Source organism: Paroedura picta, chromosome 15 (genome assembly GCF_049243985.1).
Source record: "Paroedura picta isolate Pp20150507F chromosome 15, Ppicta_v3.0, whole genome shotgun sequence".
Classification (NCBI taxonomy): Eukaryota; Metazoa; Chordata; class Lepidosauria; order Squamata; family Gekkonidae; genus Paroedura; species Paroedura picta.
In genome coordinates, this window is record NC_135383.1 from 21,258,316 (window position 1) to 21,281,848 (window position 23,533).

General features: G+C 48.2%; 1 protein-coding gene across 1 annotated transcript in view; it reads right to left on the reverse strand.

Moving 5' to 3' along the window:
- Positions 1-8,104: 8,104 nt before the first annotated feature.
- Positions 8,105-23,533, reverse strand: part of TBX2 (T-box transcription factor 2) — a 39,776-nt gene continuing 24,347 nt past the window's right edge. The window contains exon 7 of the mRNA XM_077311244.1: positions 8,105-9,998. Coding sequence (XP_077167359.1) covers positions 9,552-9,998 — 447 coding nt within the window. The 3' untranslated portion in view covers positions 8,105-9,551. The remainder of the gene's footprint in view (positions 9,999-23,533) is intronic.

Consider the following 23,533-nt stretch of genomic DNA (forward strand, 5'->3'; position numbering starts at 1 on the left):
CATACACTTGGTGTCTTACGATTCCTGCCTTGCAAAACTCTGGATGGGAGTTTAATGTGTGCCAACATAAAGGCACACTATAGCAAGGAGGACCAGTCAAATATGAGCAGTAATCAGGGAGCTCTCCGGGGGGAAAGAATACCAGGAAATTGTGTAGAGCAGAGCAAACACAGTGCCGATTGCCCTGCTGTAGGCATACGTAAATAGAAGTTTCTTAATTGTTTGTTTATATTTGCAATTATATTTATAGGCTACCCCTTTTATCTCAGGGTGGCTTGCAACAATATATAAATAAAGCCACACAATAGATACACAGCATGGTCATTCAATTAATGCAGGGCGGAGACTTTTCCAGGTAATCTCTTAAATAAGGAGGATTGGAGGAGGGCTTTAGCTGGCAAGACTGCCAAGAGAAGTCTGTATGATGTTCTCATCATCCTGGGAGTACCGGCCTCAACCATTTGCCTGGCTAAAGAGCTCTACCTTGCAGGCCCTGCGGAACTGGGACAGTTCTGTCAGAGCCCTGATGTTCTCCAGGAGCTCATTCCACCAGACAGGAGGCAGGGCTTTAATCGTTCTCATGACTTCCTGTCTGATAACAGAATAAAGAGACCAAGGAAAGATTGATAGCTTTAGACCTTGCCTCCAGCCAGAAACTTAGGAGGGCCTAGAACAGCTGACAAAGGTAAGTAAGAAATGTGGCCTTTTCATAAACACTAAAAAGACAAAAATAATGACCACTGAAGAAAACAGACATGTCACCATGACAATCGATGGTGAAGAGATCAACTGCGTCCAAGAATTCCTTTTTCTTGGATCGCAAATTGCAGTATGGAAGTAAAACATCAAATTGCTCTGGGTCACTCAGCAATGACGTGCTTGAACCGAACGTGGAAAAGCAAGGACAGAAACCTGACTACCAAATGTAGATTCGTTCGATCTATCATATTTCTGACAGCCACTTATGGCTGTGAAAGCTGGACGAAGCAAAACTCGGACAAGAGGAGAATCGATTTGTTTGCACTCTGGTGCTGGAGAAGGTTTCTGTGGGTTCCACGGACAGCAAAAGTGACAAACAGGCAAATACTACAGCACATAAAGTCTGTTCTATCATGGAAAGGCAAAATCACAACACTCTGACTTACTGCCTTTGGCCATACCACGTGATCCAACTCAATGGGGAAAGGGATTGGTCAGTGGAAAAAGGAAACCAGGCCGACAAAGGGCGCAATAGTTGGACGCAATCAAGATGGGCACCGGCCAAAACATTGCGCGGCTGAGGGAGGCGGAGCGAGATTGGGGATCGTGGTGACAGCTTGCCATGGTGGATCGCCAAAAGTTGGACACGACTGGATGGCTGACAGCAACACCAAGAAGACGCTGTTCAACAAACTTATCCAAGATTGTAGGGTCAAATTGCTTATTGCATAAATTAGATACCATTCTAGTTGATTCCTCCCACTTAGAGTGCAACCAGTTTTGGTCTCTCTACAAGGAAAATCCACCGTTTTCGCAGTTCATTGTAAAAGATCCACTGGAATTTCCCTTGTCCCTTTAACTCCCTCCAGGGGAATGGATGGAGCAAAATTTCCAGCAGCATCTTTCTCTGTATTGAGAGAGGAATTGTCACCCAGTGAGACTGGGGGCTGGGGTGGGGGTGGGGCAGGGTTCTGCCATGCCGGAACCTGTCAAGAGAGACCAGTGGGGAGTCCCAGAAGACAGGTGAGATTTGAATACCAGGAATGAACATGATAAAATCAGAGTCCAGGGGCACCTTTAAGACCAACAAAGATTTATTCAGGCCGTGAGCTTTCGAGTGCAAGCACTCTTCGAAAGACTATGATCTTCTTACATGACAGGGAATGTAGAGGAATGAGCATGCATAGCATCTGTGAGGAAAGGACAAAACAGTGGTAGTCAAACTGCGGCCCTCTAGATGTCCATGGACTACAATTCCCAGGAGCCCCTGCCAGCGAATGCTGGCAGGGGCTCATGGGAATTGTAGTCCATGGACATCTGGAGGGCCGCAGTTTGACTACCCCCGGAAGACATAACAACGCAGGCTTCATTGCCCCACGACACCCCCAAGGGAACATCTGTCATAGCTAGGGTTGTCAAGCTCCAGCTGGGACCTGGAGCTATCCTGGAATTATATTGAGCTGCATACTAGAAATCAATTCTGGGGGGGGGGCTGCCTTGGGCTCTATGGAATTATCCCCTGTTGAGGTACCTCCCCTAATGTCAACCTCCCCGGATCCCAGCATTTGGCCTTTTCATAAACGTTCTTTCCCCAGCAGGGCTGGCTCTCTCTTTAGGCAAGGTGCCAAGCGTCTGACTTCAAGGCAGATTTAGCACTGAAAGGCAGCAAACTGACCAATGAGTTTATTACTGTATTCGTACCCCCGGGGGATCGTCACCTACCTGCCCACTGAGGAGTCCTTGCCCTGCTAACTTATGTTGTTTCCGCTTTCCGTTTGAACCTATGAAGCTGCCGTGTTCAGACAGTGTTGCTGCAGGGATGGACACAAGGGCTGGCCTTGCCAACCGTCTGACATCACTTCCGGGAAAACCCCAGAAGCGATGTCAGTCCTCTCTAGGAATCAGCTAGAACTTTGTTGCAAAATGGCATTGTGATTTTTTTAAAACTTCCACCAGCCATTAAAACTTCCACCTGCAGACAACTCCTGCAGGCTCTCACCACAGTCCACATTTCTTATTATTGTCTATTCTGATTGACACAGTCTCCTTGCCAGGACCTGTTCCCAAGATCCTTTCACTGGGAATATCAGAGTTTGAACCTGGGGCATTCTGCATACATCCCAGGCATTCCGCCAGAAGCCACATACCCGGCTCATGTTAGGTGCTGTCCAAATTATTCATCTAGAATAAATTCCAGCCCTTTCATTCCTGAAGAAACTGTCTGGGGATTTGTTCGTTGTTTTCATGCCCCCATTTTGGATCTTCATGCGACCTGGCTTGGCCAAACTGGACCAGGAGGACTGCCCCTGCCCCTCAAACAGGAAAGGACCCGTTCCTTCCCCGCGTGACTCCTGGTGGACGGTTTAGTTGGACTCCTGGAAGCCTTCCCCATTTACTCCTCTCCTGCCTCCTTTGGGGGTCTGCCAGGGTTTCTTGGATCAGGGGAAGTCAAACTGCGGCCCTCCAGATGTCCATGAACTACAACTCCCATGAGCCCCTGCCACCCCTCCTCAAACGCTGCCTTCTCCAAGTTCCACTCCCCTGCCCCCGTTTCCAGGAATCTCCCAACCTGGAGCTGGCAACCCTAGTTGGAGGCCTGGGGCATCTGCCCTCTCACCCATCGGCTAAGATCACTCCTGGAACGATCACCTAAGTGAGTTTGTAGCCGTGGTAAGGTTTGAACCAGGCACTTCCTGGCCCACGATTCCTGCTTGGGCAGTTTGATTCTCTTTATGTTTACTCATCCGTGAGCTTTCCCGGTGTTCACATGAGACCGACTCCTGAGTAACAGTGCTTTGGCTGGCCCGGCAACCTTTCTTCACCAGGAGAAATCCCTCTCGGTATATATTATTCCAAGCAACCAGTAAGAGATAAAACAGGAAAACACCCCGTTCAGAATGCCAGAAAGCCAATTTAAAAAACTTCCTTCCTGCAAGGATGGGAAACATTTGGAACCAAAAAAAAAAAACGAAGGCAAAAGATAATTTTCAAAGGGAAAACAGTTTATGTTGGCGCTGACAATCAAAAGGAAAGGAACCGAAGATTTTACGGATCGTGAGATCCTTAAATTGTGGCTGTTGTTTTGTTTGAAATCCAGCAAAATTTTACCAGCCGTCTCGCCAGAGAGCCCGTCTGCTGCTGTCGCTTTAAATCAATCCCGTTATTGTCTCCCGCCTCCCCGATTTCGTTTATATCTCTGTAATGCAAAGCGGATGTCTATGTGAATTGAAGCATTTTAATCTTTCCTGATCAAAATGAAATGCAGGCCCACTGGGATTTATTGCAGACTTTCTTTACATCCTCTAATTGAAAATAATAACAAACATATTTTTATTTTTTTAAAAAAAAAGAAAAATATAGTCCTAACCGAAAAGAGAGAGAGAGAATGCAGAGTCCAAGTTTGGAAGGAAGAAGTGAAGTCTTTATATGGGATGCCTTCTTCTTTTTCTTTTTAAGGCTTTTGTAATTATCAAATTCTGGTGGAATCAGGGAGCAGATGAAAAAGAAAAGTCATCGATACCAGGGATGGCTCTCCAAATGTCCATGGACTACAGTTCCCATGAGCCCCAGCAGCTTAGCCCCCCCCCCCCGTTTGTATTAGCCTGAAAATAGTCAGAATATTGTAAGATGTCTGATGTCCTGTGAACCTCTGTCTGGACCTCACAAAGAGGTCTGATAGTTTTTAAAAAAATGATAAAAGATGAAAACACTTGTTGGACCAAAGACAGCCCTGATATGAGTGTCCACCCCCATCCCCCAGATCAGGACTCCCCATTCCAGCCGTCTCCAATTCTCCGCTAAAATGACCATCTGCCTCCACCTTCCAATCCACAAACCCACAGGAGGCCAAGAAAGGAAGGAAAACCCATTTGTAGAAAAGCCATTTCCTGTTTGTGGACATGGATGCCATTTCAGATTTCACCAGCGGGAGGGGAACTCGCGTGTTCAAAATTAATTATTAAATGTCCCCTGCATCTCAGGAGCGCAGCCCCTGACATATGCAGCCAACGGATTTCTGCTTCCTTCGCGTGATAACTCAGAGGACGCCGCTTGGAGCTAGAGCTGCTAGCTGGCCAGCCTTTTTCAAACTTTTGACGGCTTCGAGGTACCAGGAAGTGATGTCAGCTGGCCACGCCGCCCTGCCACGCGCCCTGGAAGTGAAAGGAGCCTTGGCTGGCAAAGGTTTGAATGGCTGGGGGGCCTCCTCTTCCTACCCTTCCAGGCCCATCATTGGCCACTTTGGGAGGGGGCGGGTCAACCTGCCCCAATAAGAGTTGATTTTTTAAAGCTGAAAGCTTTTTTCTTTCACAGGATGGGTGGGCTCTCCCCAACTGCCATTTTGGAAAAAATCCACACCACGGTACCATTGTGGGGCCTCTGCAGTACTATGTGGTACCTCGATATCAAGATGGGAAATCCTGGATTTGACCAATTAGCAAGGGATAGTGCTATCAGCTGCTGGAAGCCATGACTGCTAGATGTAGCTTCCATGATTAGACGCAGTCTACCTCTTCATATTGGCAGCAGGGCACTGGACCGGTCACTGTTGGGAAGAGGATGCTGTGGCCATCTTGTCATGCTCTCCTTTGGCATGCCTGCCTAGTAAAGAGACCCATATCCTCATTGATAATAGCCCCTGCATGGTGAAAATCAGTGGCTTGGCCAAACCTGATCAAATGGGGTCCATTCCCCACCCCTGGAATAATCAGACCCAAAGGAAAGCAAAGAAGGGAGGAGGGTTTAAAAGCAGCAAGAAGCAAGCTGAAACGTTTCTAGCTTTGGCCCGTTTTTGAGAATGTTCTCTGCCTGGAACTTGAAAAGTGGCCACGGAGACAAGGCCAGGTTTTGTGCACATGAAGAATGAATTACTATTCCCCACTGCATTCGTAAAATGAGCCCCCCCCCCTCCAGACACACATTGAACATGATGTGTAAGAGCAGGGGTAGTCAAACTGCGGCCCTCCAGATGTCCATGGACTACAATTCCCACGAGCCCCTGCCAGCGTTCGCTGGCAGGGGCTCGTGGGAATTGTAGTCCATGGACATCTGGAGGGCCACAGTTTGACTACCCCTGTGTAAGAGCTTCCAAAGAAGTCCTCCAAGCACAAGCACCAGCACCAGCACCCAAAGTCCGCCCTCTCCTGAAGAAACCATCGCTGGACCCGCTGGACCCTGTTAACTACCGCCCAGTGTCGCATTTAGCGTTCCTGGGCAAGGTGGTGGAGAGGGCGGCAGCGGACCAGCTCCTGGCATTCTTGGAGGAAACTTCAGCATTCGATCCTTATCAGTCTGGCTTCCGCCCTGGCCACGGGGTGGAGACGGTTTTGGTCGCTCTGCTGGATGACCTCCGTCGCCAGCTGGATAGAGGCGGGTCAGCCGTGTTGGTCCTTTTAGACCTATCGGCGGCCTTTGACATCGTGGACCACGAACTGTTGGTCCATCGCCTGGCCGGCACGGGGATACGGGGCACAGCCTTGTGCTGGATACGCTCCTTCCTCCAGAACCGGTCCCAGAGGGTTGCTGTGGGGGATGAGCTCTCGCGGCCCTATAGACTCCCTTGCGGGGTCCCTCAGGGTGCGGTCCTCTCCCCCACATTGTTTAACATCTTTATGCGCCCTCTGGCCCAGCTGGTACGGAGCTTTGGGCTGGGTTGCCATCAGTACGCGGATGACACCCAGCTCTATCTCCTAATGGACGGTCACCCGAACTCCCCCCCGGAACCATTTGCCAGATGTTTGGAAGCGGTGACAGAATGGTTCGAACAGAGTCGCCTGAAACTCAACCCCTCCAAGACGGAGGTCCTGTGGCTGGGGGGAAGGGGGTGGGAACAGGTAACGCGTTTACCCACCCTAGCAGGGGTGCAACTTACCATCGTGCCCCAAGCTAGGAATTTGGGTGTGACCATTGATGCCTCCCTGACTATGGAGGCTCAGGTCAAGAGAGTAGCGGGCCAGGCATTTTTCTACCTTCGCCAGGCCCGGCTACTAGCGCCCTACCTGTCCTCTGACCACTTGGCCACAGTGATCCATGCGACAGTCACCTCCAGAATAGATTTCTGTAACTCGCTCTACGCAGGCCTACCCTTGTCCCTGATCCGGAAACTACAGCTGGTACAAAATGCAGCTGCCAGGGTCCTCACTGGAACATCTTGGAGGGCCCACATCCAGCCGGTGCTGAGGCAGCTGCATTGGCTGCCAATTGCTGCCCGGATCCGGTTCAAGGTTTTGGTTTTAACCTTCAAGGCCATACGCGGGTTGGGACCCACATACCTGAGGGACCGCCTACCGCTCTATGTCCCCCGCAGGGCCTTACGCTCTGCGGGTGAGAACCTGTTGGTCATTCCCGGCCCGAAGGAAGCGCGCCTAGCCTCGACCAGGGCCAGGGCTTTTTCAGTCCTGGCCCCTACCTGGTGGAATGAGCTCCCGGGTGATCTGCGGGCCCTGCGGGATTTGTCAACTTTCCGCAGGGCCTGTAAAACGGAGCTCTTCCACCAGGTCTATGGTTGAGGCTGGGGTCAGCAAATCAGGGACATCGCTCCCCCCCCTAGGAGTTGGAGTGTACGCTACTCCCCTATCCTTTCCTCTTCACCTCTTAATAATTGGGGGAGGGATGGGATTTTTAGCTGCCATGTTAGTTAGTAGATTGATATTTTAATGGGAATTTTAATGGGATTAGTTGTTGTGACCCGCCTCGAGCCTATCGGGAGAGGCGGGAAATAAATCTAATAATAATAATAATAATAATAATAATAATAAAAAGTCCCCTTTTGCTTCTTTTATACCTCTTTGCCATTCACTCTTTTCTTAGCTGAAGAGGGGTTAGTGTGTTTGTGTGTGTGTGTGTGAGAGAGAGAGAGAGAGAGAGATTGAACTTTAGAAGGGTGCCACCCTCCCATTTTAAGTGGAACTTTTTCTATTCGAAGAAAAACATCTTTTAAAAAAATGTCAATTTAAATGCTCAGTGTCCTTGAATGGCGTTGATTGGAGGAAATCAGTGCTGGGGGAGGAGGAAAGCATCCAGAGGCTCCACCCCTTACAAAATCCCTAGTTAGAGCTTAAAAGGAGCTAGAACAAAACCATGGCCAGTTATGGGAGTCCCTAAGAGAACAGGGAAAGAAGGGGCTCCAGACACAGCAGGGGAGAAAAGTAGCCACTTTGACCAAGAATAAAATCTGCAAATAAACGCCATGTTTATCAGGACCAACCAAAACCGCAAAACAGTACATGGAACTTTAGTGGAGAAACAAAAATCAGTTCACAGTTTGTTGTATTATTTTGGTTGGAAAGTATTAGATATTTTTTTCTTTCAGGGTTCCCAAAGAGCTGGAGATGTAAAAGAAAAGAAATAAACGTTCATACATTAAAACAGAACAAAAACAAAAAATGAGGAACAGGAAAACCTGAAGGGCTTTTCAAAGTTTTCTTTGAATATTTTTTTTTATTGAAAGTTGTGAGAACTCATCAAAAAAAAAATTGAACAGATACCCGAATAACCAGCACATATCTAGTCAAAAAATTAAAACAAGTATATAGCACACCATCCATGTGATATTTTAAATCTTAGTATAGTTTGAAGGATTGGGGACTTTTTTTTCCTTTTCTTGTTGTTCTGGAGTGAAAAATAAAATCCTGAGGTTTAATTCCTGCAATTTTTGTATACCCCGCGCTGTAAAAGATTTGCATTCAACATTAAATTCCGATTTTGACATATGGGGGATGATAAGTCCTTGTAGAAATCCCTTATAATTATTCCAACTTATTCCTTTTCCTTATGTCCTAAAAACATTATTGGTGGCACGTGACAGTCTTCAGACAAGCGGGGTAAACAATCTTTTTTTTCAGTCATAAAAGAAAACCAATATCTTTTCCCATTCACAAAGAGCTAAATAGGTTTTCATTTACAATATTGAGAAGAAAAAGAGAGAACAATGAAATGTGATGAGTTAAACTCTAATTATGTACATTCCAATGTACAGCTCTGAATAAATTAATACCAATTTTTGCATATTTGGGGATCTGTATAGCTTATTTACACAAAATTACCATTTATTCCATAAATATTATGTGTGTGTTTCTTCTTTTAAAAAAACTTTTCTGGTACACAGAGTCCAAAAATGGGAAAAAAGGGGGGGTGTCATTACCCTAATTGTACCAATTTTGGAAAAGAAAAAAATTTGATGGCCTTCCTAAAGAGGTGGGCAGGTGGGCATAATCTCTACCGATTTCGCTGTTGTCGTAGGGACTGCCCCGCGGCCAGAATTCGTTATATTCCCCTTCCAACTGTCCTTGTTTTAAACAACAACAAAATCCTGGTTTCAGAGAATCCATCCGCTGATATAAGAAATGTCTCTTCGACAGTGTTGCTTCCTTATAGTTATTTTTTTAAAAGCTAGAATTAGATGATGTGACTCTTCTTCTGCCACGATGGTCTTCCAGGTCAGCCACATGTCCGGCGCCTGAGATCTCCATTCGGCCACTCAGGATGTCTATTTTATGTTGACGGGGTAAAAGAGAAGGGGGATCTCTGTATCTTCCACCAGAACCGGGACCAGGAGATGTGTATTTGGGGGAGTTTACGGAGAGGCAATCTCCAGAACACAGCAGTAGCCCAGCGTTCTCCTACACTTCTTCAGCCTTGTGATACCTTGGACTGTACCTTCTATGGTCGATGATCCATCTAGGCTCTCTCTAGGGGTTACATCTGATTGTTCTTCGTTCTCTTCCCTCCCCCCCATCCCCTTACAGTATCCATCTCCCCACCTCCTTCCTTTAAAATAAATATTTATACTGTGCTGTACACCTCTGCCCCCTGTTCTGTCTCAGCCCTTTTCAGCGGGCTGCCTCCAGGGGGAGTCACTTGGGGGAGTCCCTTCCTGGAGAGACCTCCCTCTGGGTGTCTAGCCCACTGACGAGTCTCTGGATGTTCTGCAGCTCGTTGATGGAATCCTTCAGGGGTCCTTTGGGGGACAAGGAGGCCCGCTGGCTGCTGGATTTGTGCACGGGCAGATCTGAGAGGGGGCTCGATTCCCTGCTGCTTCCCGGCTTGGACCCTTCTGAGCCAGCATTCAAGCTGGTAGGCAGGCCAGTGGTTAAGAGGTTGGTGCTGGGAGGGATGGCCACCGGAATCTGGTAGGGGCTGAAGCGCAGGCGAGGGCGGGCGTTGCTCAGAAAGGGGTTCCGGGATAACGAGCTGGCCGCGGCAGCACTGGTGGCCGGGATGGCGGAGGCAGCCGCGGCCGCTGCCGCCATATAGGTGTACGGGTAAGGGAAAAGTCCTCCGAAGGTAGGCACCGGGATTCCCTGGGGGGCGAGAAAGAAAAGAAAGCTGACATCAGACACCACCAGGCTGCCTCTCCAGGTAGACTGCATGAGGCAGTGGACACAGTGAAACATAAAGCAGCATTTTAAAAAAATCATTAAATATGAAGGAAACATATGCCCAGCAGGGGGGTAGAAGAAACAGCCGGCACCTGGTTAAGAAAACCCAGGCCAAGAGGGAGGGCAGATTCGCCCAACCTTCTTGTGCAAAAGTGGACTTTCTCAGTGGGCATCCTTGTGTCAACAGTTCTTGCGGATGCTGACATACACACTTAAGGGACGTGGAGACTTTAACCCCCTTGCTACCAGTTTTGGGGAGCTGCCCATACAGGCACTTGTTTATTTATTAAAATAACAACAGTAGCCTTTTTTAAATTGTTTCAAACCTCAAAGGCAGCTTGCAACAAAATGAAATAAAACATATCACTGACATGAAAACTTCCAGAAGTTCTAAACGGCAAGGGGAAACGCTACATCCACAGGCTGGCCGGATCTCACCAGATCTCAGTAGCTAAGCAAGGTCAGCCTTGGTTAGTATTTGCAGGGGAGAGCACCAAACCACCTCTGAACATCTCCCACCTTTGACAGCAAAACAAAACCAGTCCTGTCATCACACTTATTGTGCAATAAGTACTGCATATGGAGAATCTGAAATCTTATCTGAATACTCTATTCTGCTTTCTTAGTCCTGGTGATGATAGCACCATACTTGGCTCCCTTGGAGTCTCTTCTGCTGCTGCTCACTGAGCAAGGAGGAGCTAGGCTGCTGAAGGTGGTCAAAGGACATGGCAGGGATGGCCAAACCGTGGCTCTCCAGATGTCCATGGACTACAATTCCCATGGGCCCCTGGGGGCTCATGGGAATTGTAGTCCATGGACATCTGGAGAGCCACGGTTTGGCCATCCCTGGATATCTGGGGAACTTCACAGTAGAGGAGGTGAAGCCTGGGCTTTGCGTCTGCCAATTCATCAGCCAGGGACCAAGGGGCCAATTGGCCCCTTGGTGGCGAACTGACGTCCGGAGGGCCCAATCGGCAGGCGCGATTGGGCCCTCGAGTTGTCAATCCAGGGGGAAGGGGCCAATGCTCACCCTTCCCCATCCCAGACAGGGCCCTCCCCAAGGGCCCTTAGCGAATTATTAATACTGCTCCCGTGGAGCGGTTACAGATATGACCATATATGGTCATGTTGACCCACCTGCCCTTTCCAAAAAGGCCAGTGATGGGCCTAGAGGGGATAGGAAGGGGAGGGGCCCCAGGTGGGCGTGTCCACAGTTCTACTTCCCAACCATATTCTACAGGATTGCACCACTTCTGGGATTTCTCAACGCCTGTTCTCAAAGCCTCAGGGCCCATCACTGGCCATTTTGGAGAGGGAAAGTGTCAGGTCTACATGACCATATATAGACATATCACCCGATAAATGTTTAACACGTGTTTTAAGATATAAAATAACAATTAACTTCCACCCATTTGGGTATCCCTTCCAGGGCCATCAAGAAACCCCAGAGTTTCACAAAAGCCAGGTTGTGAAAACCTGACCTGCCTGTCTGTCTGTATTATTACCATTAGTATTACTATTATTATAATTATACTTTTAGACCACATCTCTCTTTCGAATTGGGCTCCAGGCAGTTTACAACAGAATTAAAATACATAAACAACATACGCTATTAAATTTAGATTTTTTAAAAAATTAAGTCTCTAACTAGCAAATAATTGAACTGTCTAACTCAGGGGTAGTCAACCTGTGGTCCTCCAGATGTCCATGGACTACAATTCCCATGAGCCCTTGTCAGCATTTGCTGGCAGGTGCTCATGGGAATTGTAGTCCATGGACATCTGGAGGACCACAGGTTGACTACCTCTAACTAACTACCCCCCATATCCCAGCCATTCTTTCTCTTCCCTGCCGGTTGACTATGGCAGGTACCTCTGTTAGAGGCATGGAAGAAGGGGGAGAGGAGACCTGCAAGACGTGGGGGAGACCCATGTTCAGACACGCCTGCCTCAACCATAGACCTGGTGGAAGAGCGCCATCTTGCAGGCCCTTTGGAACTGTAATAGCTACATCAGGGCCCTGGTCACAACTGGCAGCTCATTCCACCAGGCTAGAGACACGGCCAAGATGTCTCTGGTCAAGGCCAGGCAGATGTCTTCGGGGCTAGGGACTACCAATACATGTGCACCAGATGAATGAAATGTTCTCCAGGGGAGAAGTGGTCCCTCAGGTATGCAGGTCCAAACTGTGTAGGGCTCTAAAGGTCAACATCAATATCTTGAACCTGATCCAGAATCCGACTGGGAGCCAACGCAGCTGTCGGTGGACCGGTTGAATATGTGCCCTCCATGGGGTCTTTGTCAGGACCTGGGCAGCTGCATTCTGTATCAAAACACAGCCTATATATAACATAAATAAAAGACTCCCAAGTTTCTCAATTGTAGTTACAATTGCAGGTGAACAGGAAAGGGGAGTGGCTCTTGTTGGATCACTCTGTTTTTATCTCCTTTTTCAAAACATCATGGAAGCCCTTAGAACTGCCCGATTCCGTCTCCTCCTGTACAAAATCTTTTATGATCGTTTTGTAAATCATGGCCCTTTATCCCCCCCCCCTTTTCATTATCACTATTATTTTTAATTTTTTCTCTAGGTTAGCATAGTGCCTGCCATTTTTGCACAGAGCCGTGGTTTAAAAGCTCTGTCTCAGGTCTGTGTTTTTTCAAAGAGTAACTATCCTCTTTGCTTTCAAAGCCAGTGGACTGCAATCTGACTGGGACCGCTGGAGGACACAAAATGGCCGGACGCTGCCTCCCTTCCCTCCCTCTGACCCCAAACTGCCTTATGATGGCAGGGTGTTGTGGTTAAGGGTAGCAGGCTCTAATCTGGTGAGCCGGGTTTGATTCTCCCACTCCTCCTCCACATGCTGCCAGCTTGGTGACCTTGGGCTCATCACAGTTCTCATAGAACTGTTCTTGCAGAGCAGTTCTATCAGGGCTCTCTCAGCCCCACCTCCCTCACAGGGTGCCTGCTGCAGGGAGAGGAAGGGAAAGGTGATTGCCGGCTACACTGGGACTCCTTTGGGTAGTGAAAAGTGGGGTATAAAAAAAAAACCTCAGCTCTCTTTCTTCTCCAACTTGGGCAGCAAACGTGGCAGGATACATTTGAGGAGATGTTGTTCTATAAAAATCACGACGAGATCCTTTGTGGGCTTATATCCTCTTCGTTTTTTAAAAAAGGAAACTGTCAGGCTTGGTTTATCAAAGCACCTGCTGTGCCAGCCAGGTGGGGAAAAGCGGCATGGGGATTCATGGCTGATGGAGGGGAAGCTCTCTCTGGCCACAAGGGGGCTGGCTCTGGGATGCCAGGGCATCAGTTTCCATCTCTGAAAGCTTGGGGGGAGTGGGTTGCAAAGTATGACCTGAAACCAGAGATTCCAAATATACACCTTGGGGCCGTCACGTGGAAAGGGCAGGCTGGCTGCATTTCCCATTCTGGGATTTTCCCCCTCACCCGCTGGGGGAGTTTGCTGCCATGGCTTTCTCATCTTTCCAGAGAGACTTTCCGTGGTATGGCATCCGGGGTCCTAGTCCGGGGGCAGAAGCCCCCACATGCTCTGGCTAGATTGTCCAAGTGGAATGTTTTCTTCATCCATTGGCATTAGGGTTGCCAACTCTGGGCTGGAGACTTTGGGGTTGAGCTGGGAGTGGGCAGGATTTGGGCCGGGGAGGGACCTCAGTGGGGTACGATGTTTTAAAATTCACCCTCCCGAGCAGCCATTTTCTCCAGGGGAACGGATCTCTGTCCCCTGGAGATGAGCTATAATTCCAGGGTCCCCCCCCCCTTGGAGGCTGGCATCCCTAGTTGGCATGCAAGGCCCCTCAAGCAAAACCAGCCATCCAAGGTTGCCCATTTTTTGCCTGTGATTATGAATTATTTATTGGGGGAGGGGAACCGAACCCGCCATTCAAGCAGAACGAATGGATACCGCAGATTACACGGAGCCCCAGGAATTCCCTTGGACCCACACGCATTGCTAAACAGGGGACTCTAGCTTAATGTCAGGAGAATCTAGGGGAGGAAGAACATGTTGCAGGTTTGGATGTCAGGCCTGTTGCGCATTGCAGTTGCTAGGGGCGATGGAGCAACACGGCTCCAGCCACACGCCAACAAGGGCAGGGTGGCAGAAGGGTTCACAGCACAAGCCCCAAACAGGTGCTGAGGGCTTTGGTGGGGCTCCAACCACTCCATTCCCAAGACTCAACGGCTCTTAAGTCTTTGGAAGAGGGAACAGCCATTTCCGGGGGTCCCGCCAAGGTCCCCTTGGCCTCCCGTGCTGCTTCTGAGGGTCAGCTGATGTCCAGGAATGACATTTCGGGGGTCTCGGTGCGAAGCAACAGGAGGGAAAAGACAGAAAGCCCCACTCTGCCCAGCCTGCAGATCGGTGCCATTTTCTCAGGACTCAGAGACGTATTACAACGGAGCTAGCTGCCCGAAAAATGAGAACACGTTAAGCCACGGCAAAGCTAACCCGTATAAATCATGTCCCTTCAGTATGTTTGCTTTGCATAATTTATTTTACTAGCCAAATTCTTCAAGGCTTTTCCTGCAGCTAAGGGGGCTAGAAGACGCTTCAAAAGGACAGGACAGACGGGCGGTCTTGACATTTCTAGATGCACCTATCGCTGTCAAGGCGACTGTAAGCTGCTTTGAGCCTCCTTCGGGTAGGGAAAAGCGACATATAAGAACCAACTCTTCTTCTTCTTCTTCTTCAAGTTGGAGCTGACTTATGGTGACCCCACCGGGATCCCTAGGCAAGAGGTAAACAGAGGTGGCTTGCCATCACCTACCTCTATGTAGCAACCTGGACTTCCCTGGTGGCCTCCCTTCCAATTCCTGACCAGGGCAGATATGTCAAGGTCAAGCTAGCCTAGACTACACAGATCTGGGCATGCATATCTCCTTTCCCTTCTCTCTGCCTCCCGGTTCTGCAGATGTCTGGATATGTGTAACTAATATACGCGTGACCTGGAGAAATAAGCATCAGTCCCTGCTGTTTTTATCGGTTTTACTATTTTTATGCATTGGGGCGCCTTAAATAAATACAAATGATACATTTGCATGGGACATATTTTTAGCTTTCTCCACCGTGTTAGGTTCTCAGCTGTATTTTGTTTCCCCCTCTCACCCCCCCCCCCCGAAGATGAGCCTGCCTTCAACTAAATCAGGCTATTTGAGTCCAGAAACCCAGCCCAGTGTCCCCCCCCCTCTGACTGTCCCCAGGGATTGGACAGGGCCCTTCGGCACGCAAGGCAGAAGCCCTACCCTGAGCTGTCCACTGGCCATTTGCAGGCTGTGGCTTCCCTGACCCATCGTCCCCCGGCCCTCTTGATTTTCACACTGGATCGAAGGGAGGACTCAAACCCATCTCAACGCAAACGAGCTTTGACCGTGTACAGCTCTCCTCTCCCCACAGTGAGAGACGGGTAGGCAGAAGCTCCCAGCAGCACAGTCCCAAAAGGTCTTGGCAACAAGCTCAGTTGAAATGTCGGCGGGTGTCCAGAGGCCAAGTCAGGCGCCTCGCAGCCAAGGGTGGGCAAATTCACCGCCAACAGTGCGGCTGGAAGGACCAAGAAAGGATCTGAGCAGGTTGGGAGACACACTGCTTCCCCCCCTGCCAGCGTGTTCAGTTCCCATGAGGCTTGCACTGGTCAGTCCTGGCTCAAACCCCAGAGGGAGGCCCCTGGACAAAAGAAGCGGTCAACATTATTTCGGAAGGGTGCCGCCTTTGCAGCTGGCAAACGGGTGGGTGCTTGGCTGACCGTCCCACAAGGGACTCTGCATTTGTCTGCTGCAGAAATGCATTCTGACTCTTTCCCTCTCATAACCTTCGGCAGCTGGTCTTAAAGCCAGCCAGATCAAACTCCCGCCCAGAAGGCTTCTGGGGCCCTGTCCTCCTTCAAAGCCCTCCGCAAAAACCACCTGGACATGTTAAAGTTAAGAGTAAAGAATTTGGTTTAAAAAAAAGAAAAGAAAAGCAGTTAACAGAAAATGAAACCTGGGATAAAGCGCAGCCAAATCTGGAAAGAATTTGTCGAGCTGCTCAAATAAGAGGCCGAAGCGATCAAGAAATGAGTTGGGGGGGCCACGTGGGACCTCTCTCTCCCCCAGACCCCCAAAAGAGGGGAGCAGTGGAGGGGTGTACAGGGGAGATTGGATCCATAAATGTCCTTTCCTATAAATTGCTTTTTTTTTTTACTTTACAGCGATCTTGAAAAATACAGTTTGCAAACAGAAGGTGCAAAACCTACATTTCCTATATTTGATATTTTAAGTGCTCTTTTGGCCTGAATGCCCATAAATAAATATTCATTCATTTCCTCTGACGTCTGGTTTCTAAGCCCTTACCCGAGCTCCCCATAACCACCACAGACCCCCCTAGATTTCCCATGAGTCCCCCTTTGCTTCACATCACAATCGGATTCCCCCCTGTAGAAAAATGCACAGGAGACGCTGACTCCAAACAGAACCTCAGCCAGCCCCCAGCAGCATCCCTGGCCCCCTAATGACGCCACACTCAGACCAGGACTGCCCTAGCGAGCCAGGCCTCATCAGCCCGGAAGTTAAGCAGGGTCAGCCCCAGCTAGTATTTGAAGAATACTAGAAGCCAAGGAACTGCAGACGCGGAGGCAGGCAATGGCAAACCACTTCTGGGCCTCTTGCCTTGACAACCCCACCAGGTTGCCATAAGCCAGCTGTGACTTTGACAGCACAGCACACCCAACTGGGCCAAGGGATGTGGCTTACATTGTGCATCAAAGGCCCTGCCTTTATTCACCGAAACGAGGTGGGCAAAGGACAGGGTCTCTTCAATTCTTCTTCTTGTTGTTGTTGCTGTTGTTGTTGTTTAATTTGTTACCCGCCACTCCCGAACCAGCTCTTGGCGGGTTACAGACATCGTTAAAAGCCCCGTTGAAACCCCATTAAAACGGACACAAAACAGAAGATACGATAAACCAAACAACATGGCGGAAACACACACACATCCTCAGTTGCAAAATTCCTGCCCTGATCTAGCTGGTGCCTTTCAGTCTGCCGATAGAGCAGACTTTTGTTGCCTTACAGTTGGTTGGGGAGGTGAAGTCACTGACTCTGCTGCTATGGTTTCCCCGAGAGCCACCACTTGTAGTGGTTAGAGCAGCCTTTTTCAACTTTTGGACCACGGAGGTACCGCTGAAATATTTTTCAGGCTTTGAGGTGCCAGGAAGTGATGTCAGCTGGCCACGCCTCCAAGCCACGCCCCCGGAAGTGAGAGGGGCCTCGGACTGCAGAAGTTTAAATAGCCGGGGGCCCTCCCCTTCCCACCCTGGGCTACAGCATCCAATCAGACCTGGGAGACCCAGTTCTAAATGCCCACAAAGCATTTGGGGGTGGAGCCTGTTGAAGTTGGGGAAGGGAGAGGAGAGCAACCTCCATGGGGCCCAGTACCACTGGCTCCGCCCTCTGAAGCAACCATTTTCTTCCACAGAACCGATCTCTGTCACCTGGAGGTTACTGGTAAATCCACATTTGGGGTCCGCAGGCCCCAAATCCTAAAAATCTCACTGGCTGATCTTGGGGCAGTCATGCAGATTTTAAGCTTAACCTTCCTTGCAGGGTTGTTGTGAGGATAAATGGGAGGAAAACTGTGTCAGGGTCCCTGCTGGGGATAAATTTGAGGTATAAATAAAATAACCTAATTAGTGCTCTTTTTTTTTTTTTTTTTTGATTCTCAGCAGGTTTTTGCTCTAATACCTGTAAGACTCTACTTACAGGTATACAAATAAATAAAGTGAAACCTACGTCGGATTGTTTTTACTCCCATTCAATCCATCATAAACCCCTGCTTTCTGCCCATTCCTCTTAAGACTTGGAAGCAGACAGCTGCTTTGGGTGTCGACCACTGTGTAAAAAAAAGGACACACGTAAATAATTCTTTTTTAAAATCAAAAGCGTGCTGCTATAAGCCACCCACCTCTGATTTCGAACAGGTTTTTCCAACGGCAGCAATGACATGCGTAGGAACCGTAGAGGAATTTTATGGGTGCCAAAACTCTCCTATAACTCTTTAACTTCCAGATTGCTTTGATTTGGTGGTTGGCTGAATTAATACAACACAGAAAGCAAAGGAAGCCGGTATCAAGCAACAGAGCTTTACGAAATAAGTTGCAAAAGGTATAGCTTTTAAAAAACATGAAAATTTCAGTTCTCCAATTAAAATTCTATTTATGGGGAGGAGGGTGTCTTTGGGGGTGTATGGCTGTTTTGCCCCAGTTCTCCCCCCCCCCCCTCCATTGCACGGCTGGGCAGAATTTTATTTTTTTTAATTAGCTCTGGTTGATTAATGAGCAGCGGTCAAATTTAAATTGGGGAAAGTCTGAGCTGTGAGCTTCCCTCCAGGGCAGGGGTAGTCAAACTGCGGCCCTCCAGGTGTCCATGGACTACAATTCCCAGGAGCCCCTGCAGGCAAATGCTGGCAGGGGCTTCTGTGAATTGTAGTCCATGGACAGCTGGAGGGCCACAGTTTGACTACCCCTGCTCCAGGGGTTCTGGGGCTGCCTTGGTTCCAGTGTGTTACACTGAGGGTTTTGTTAAGTTATAAATCATTCTTTAATATATTTTTAATAGTCTGTCTACTCAGAGGTTGCCAACGGGCACACTTCTGTACATTTAATCATCAGCCAGTTGGCACCGAGCAGCCATTTGTGGTTCGAATCCATTCTTTTTCTCAACCTTCCTTCCTCTATATGGGCGGGGATACTAGTGGTCTACCTTATAGGGCTGTTGTGGGGACCGTGATACAATAGCTGAAGCACAATGACTACTGAAAACACCGCGCACTAAAATTTTACAGGCAGCAGATGCCTTAAAGAAAAAGGTTGGAATTTCGAAATGGAGATTTGTAAAGCTAGATTAGCATCTGCTGCATGAAATTTATTTCTCTTTATAGGGGGTGGTCTCTGGGGTGCATGACTGAGGCCTACAGTTGAGGCCAGGTATAAACATCAGGATATTGGCCTCTCTACCTGAGAAACCCTCCACCAGCAGAAGCCCCTCTGAGCACTGGCCAACCTCAGAAAGGTATGAATTATTACTAGGCAGAGCTAGTATGCTTTCGTGTTTTTATTAAATTTGTATGATTGTTTTTAAAGTCAGCTGTTACCCACCCTGGGGTGACCAGAGAAGGATGGAATAATTTTTTTTTGATGCTTGCTTGCTTGCTGATTGGATTTATAGGCCACTGCTCCTGCACCAGCCAACTCACGACGGCTAGCAACAAAGCTTAAACTATACAGATTAAAATTACAACATTTACAAACATTACAACATTCACTAAACATAAGACCACCTACTACCCACACCATATTCCCAAGGTAGGTGTCCAGTTACTGCTACTATTACTATTATTATTATTATCATCATTATTATTGTTTTCATGTGTGTAATGCCCTCTAGCCCAAAAGGATGGTCCCGTCAGAACATTATACAGATGCTTGTGTTTTGGTAACAGAAACCTACATCCCACAGCTGCAAAAAAACCAAGTATTGCCCAATTTCCAGAGGAGCGATATGAAGAAAAGCCTTAAAATCTAATAAATAGTCATAATAAATAATGACGATAAATCTCAGCTGGCAATTTCCCCTTTGGGGGAGTGCAGAATGTGCCACATACAAAACTAATTTCTGGAAATGTTTAAACAGAGGCTGGATAGCCATCTGACAAAGAGGCTGATTCCGTGAAGGCTCAAGGGGGTGGCCGGTTACAGGGGATGAGCGAGAGTGTTGTGAGTGTCCTACATAGTGCAAGGGGTTGGACTAGATGACCCAGGAGGTCCCCTCCAAATCTATTATTCTATGATTTTGTGAGGCCTAAAACAGTGTCAAAACCCTGTTGAAATTGACATCAGAATATGAAATCTAGACCCACAAGGAAAAGGGGATGGTTTGGGATTAATTAAGGGGTCTATGGATGTTAATGTTTTGTTGGATCATTTTATTGACTGTAGGGCTACCTGCCCCGAGCCCCCGCGGAAGGGCAGGCTATACGTAAAAAAAGTATTATTATTACTGCTGCTGCTGCTGCTACTACTACTATCCCTCCTCTGCTCCCCAGCTGTTCCGCATTCCCTCCTTTAACAGGATTCCCACCGAAGTCAAAGGCATCTCCTGGAACTAAGCACTGTTGAGGATCACTGGTGACATTTGAGAGGTGCCCAAATTGACACTCTGTTGTCAACGTTCTCTGCATTCTCAACAGTTGTTGCCTGCTGCCAAATCCGGCTAAGTCAGAATGCAGCACGTGCAGGACCCCTTTGGCCAGGGCTGAATCTGCACTTAATTTGTTTATTCCATTGTGGATCCTGCTGAATTCAGATCGATTTGAACTCGGGTTCTGCACGTGATTGGGGAAGCTCAGACGGGGGGGGGGGAGCCAAGTGCAGCAGGAGCCTCTTTTCTTGAACAGGGGAGGGAGGAGAGGATTGGAGACAGCAGAGGAGGGGGAATAAATCCAAAAGGCAAATCTCTGCCGGAAGACGTTAGGGCTTATGGAGGTTGTGTTGAGAGGTTAGGGCTTCCCCTTTAAGGGAAGCCTTGCAACCTGGGAATGAGGAAGCCTTTGAACTGACGCCTGGCCAATCAGGGCTTTTCTATAATGTTGAAGGCTCAGCAGCAAGTTATTTCAGGGAAAGCAGACAGCTGCATGATTTCTCATGCCAATTTTTTCAAATATCAAGGGTTATATCCACTCCAGTATATTGTGGGGAAAAGGTAGGATCACTCTGGATTAATCATGCTTGTTGCAGAGAGAAAATTTAAATCGGAAAAAATCAAAATGGAAATCGCATTCGATGGAGACGGCTGGGACTGAATCAACCTGGGATTGGAATAAAAGCTCCGTGCAGATTCAGCCCAGTTCTCCAAGAGCTACAGGCCCATAAGCCCCCCAAAATGACTCCCGCACTAGCCCACGTATGCAAGTCTTTTGGGGAAGACAGATGGGAGAAAGCCAAACCTTTCTAAACCAAATTCCAGACAGTTCCTTGTAGGGGACAAATCTCAACCAGACACACAACTGTTTCCTGTGCCTAATGGTTAAGAGCCAAAAAAAACCTATCCAACCACTGCTGAAAGAAATTGCTTTTTCGATGGTTAACTTTTGTAAGGAGCCATTTAAAAGAAAATGGGCCCCTTTGGATCGCAGCTGTTCCATGTAAGTATCCGTGGGACAATAGAGCTCTCTTGCTGGTGTCCTATGGCATTTACATAAGCCTTTAGCAAGGGCTATTTTGTCTATGGGGTCGCGATGGGTCGGACACGACTTCGCACCTAACAACAACAACAACAACAATTTTTAAGGACCATCCTGCCAGTTCCACCCTCAGAAAGGGATTAGAGTGTGCCAGAATAAAGATTCTCCTATGCTTATGTATTTTAGGGAACAAAACGGTTCAGAAAGAGTAAAAGAGTATGAAAAGGACAAACCAGTATGCAACAGGGAGCATTCTCCATTTGTGTCTCAGTAGTAGCCTACCGAGTTTCTTGTTCACCAACCTAATAAACATATTGTCAGGTCTACCCCGTACAATTGACCTAGGACAGTTCAGATGAGTCAACTTGTCTTCAACACCTAAATACTAACTCTTCTGATCTTTAGCACACAGCCCCTTACAAGATTTGGGAGGAGTCTTGAAACCGCCCCGCCTCCCTGGGACGCCATCTTGCCCCTTCCAGTTTAGTACAACAATGCAATATGACTGAGCTTGAATTTTCTCCTCCAGAGTGGCCAAACTGTGGCTCTCCAGATTTCCACTGACTACAAGAGCCATGGGCCCCTGCCAGCATGGTAATGGTAGTCCATGGACATCTGGAGAGCCACAATTTGACCACCCATATTCTTGACTAACCCTCCATTTCCAAAAGATCACCCTTAAGGCCTCCCCCCTCCTTAAGGAAGGGCCCATATGGGTGATCCAGTCTTGACGCAAACTCTTTGCAAGCCCTGCCTTGACTCTTGCTGATGATCTGCCTATAACTTCACTTAGAATCTCCTCAGCCACGATTGAGATCTTCAGGAGGGGAAGGTACTTCAGTGGCTTTCAAAGTGTGCCATACAGTCCCCTGCAGGTTTCTTTGGGGTTCCTCAAAGAGAAAAGTCAACCATGGTGGATGAGTTGCCCCCAAAGGCAAGCTGTCTTCTTGCCACCAGTCTTCTCCTTCATAGTGAAGCTGCAGGAGATAATCAGAAGGGTCCAAGAGTCCCTAATGGCCATGGCTGGAGCCCGAGAAGGGCTGACTAACATGAGTATTCCCTCCTGGGATTTGCTCTATAACCTTCAACAATTCACCAAGATCTCTCAGTGGACAAGCTGATGTGGATGGGTTTCCCTATCAAGCTCCTGGGACCTGACTTGTACTGTCAAACCCATCGATTAAGTCCATAGTTCAACTGGGCAGTTGTCTTTGTCCCTTTTATTATTGGTTTGGCTACTCCCATATGCTCAGTAGAAGAGCTGACTTCATACTTCATTAGGGACCCTCTGCCTAATGAGATCAGGGCCCTGCAGGACCTCAATCAGTTCCTCGGGGCCTATGAGACAACTGTTCCGCCAGACCTACAGTCGAGGCCAGGGTTAACATCCAAAAGGTGCTAGCCTCCCTGTCCGATAGTCTGCCTGCCAGCAACGTCTTAAGCACTCCGTATGAAATCCATCGTAATACTTCTGTAGGAAGAGGCGGCCATAGGTCTTTGCAATAGGACTAGTTCTAAAACTAATGTTTAGATTGGGAAACAAAGCTATATTTTAATTATTTTGTATTTTAATCTAGGTCGTAAGCCGCCCTGAACCCTTTTTGGAGATGGTAGGGTCAAAGTCTAAAAATAAGTAAATAAATAATCCACGTAGAGGTTGGAGCAGAGTTGTTCTCTCTTGCCTTGGACGGAAGGACCAGAACCAATGGGATTAAATTAATTCAAAAATTCCGTCTAAACATCCGGAAGAAGTTCCTGACAGTTAGAGCGGTTCCAAACCTCTCGTTCAAGGGGGTGGCAGGTTATAGTGGTTGTGAATGTCCTGCACAGTGCGGGGGGTTGGACTAGATGACCCAGGAGGTACCTTCCAACTCTGTGATTCTAAATAAATAAAGTAAACTCTTGACTCTAGAAAGCACCTATAGGAGTGTGAGCAACATGGTACTTATCCATGCCATGTGGTCCCTTACGTGAAGGTCAGTTCAGAGGGGGTGGAGTTGGTCTCCGTAGAACAACTAGATTTGAGTCCACAAGCATCTTAGATCGCTTTTGGGGTGGAGAGTTTCAAAACCCACAACAAAGGGGGCTCAGACTGTCAAAAACTCAGGCCCGCAGAATCCTGTTGGTTTTTCTGGGGCTCTCATCTGGTGATGGTGCTTAGCGCGCATGAGCTCTGAGGTATCGCGGAGTGCAGCATGAGCTTGCTGTCAGGGTAAGACCCTCATCCTCA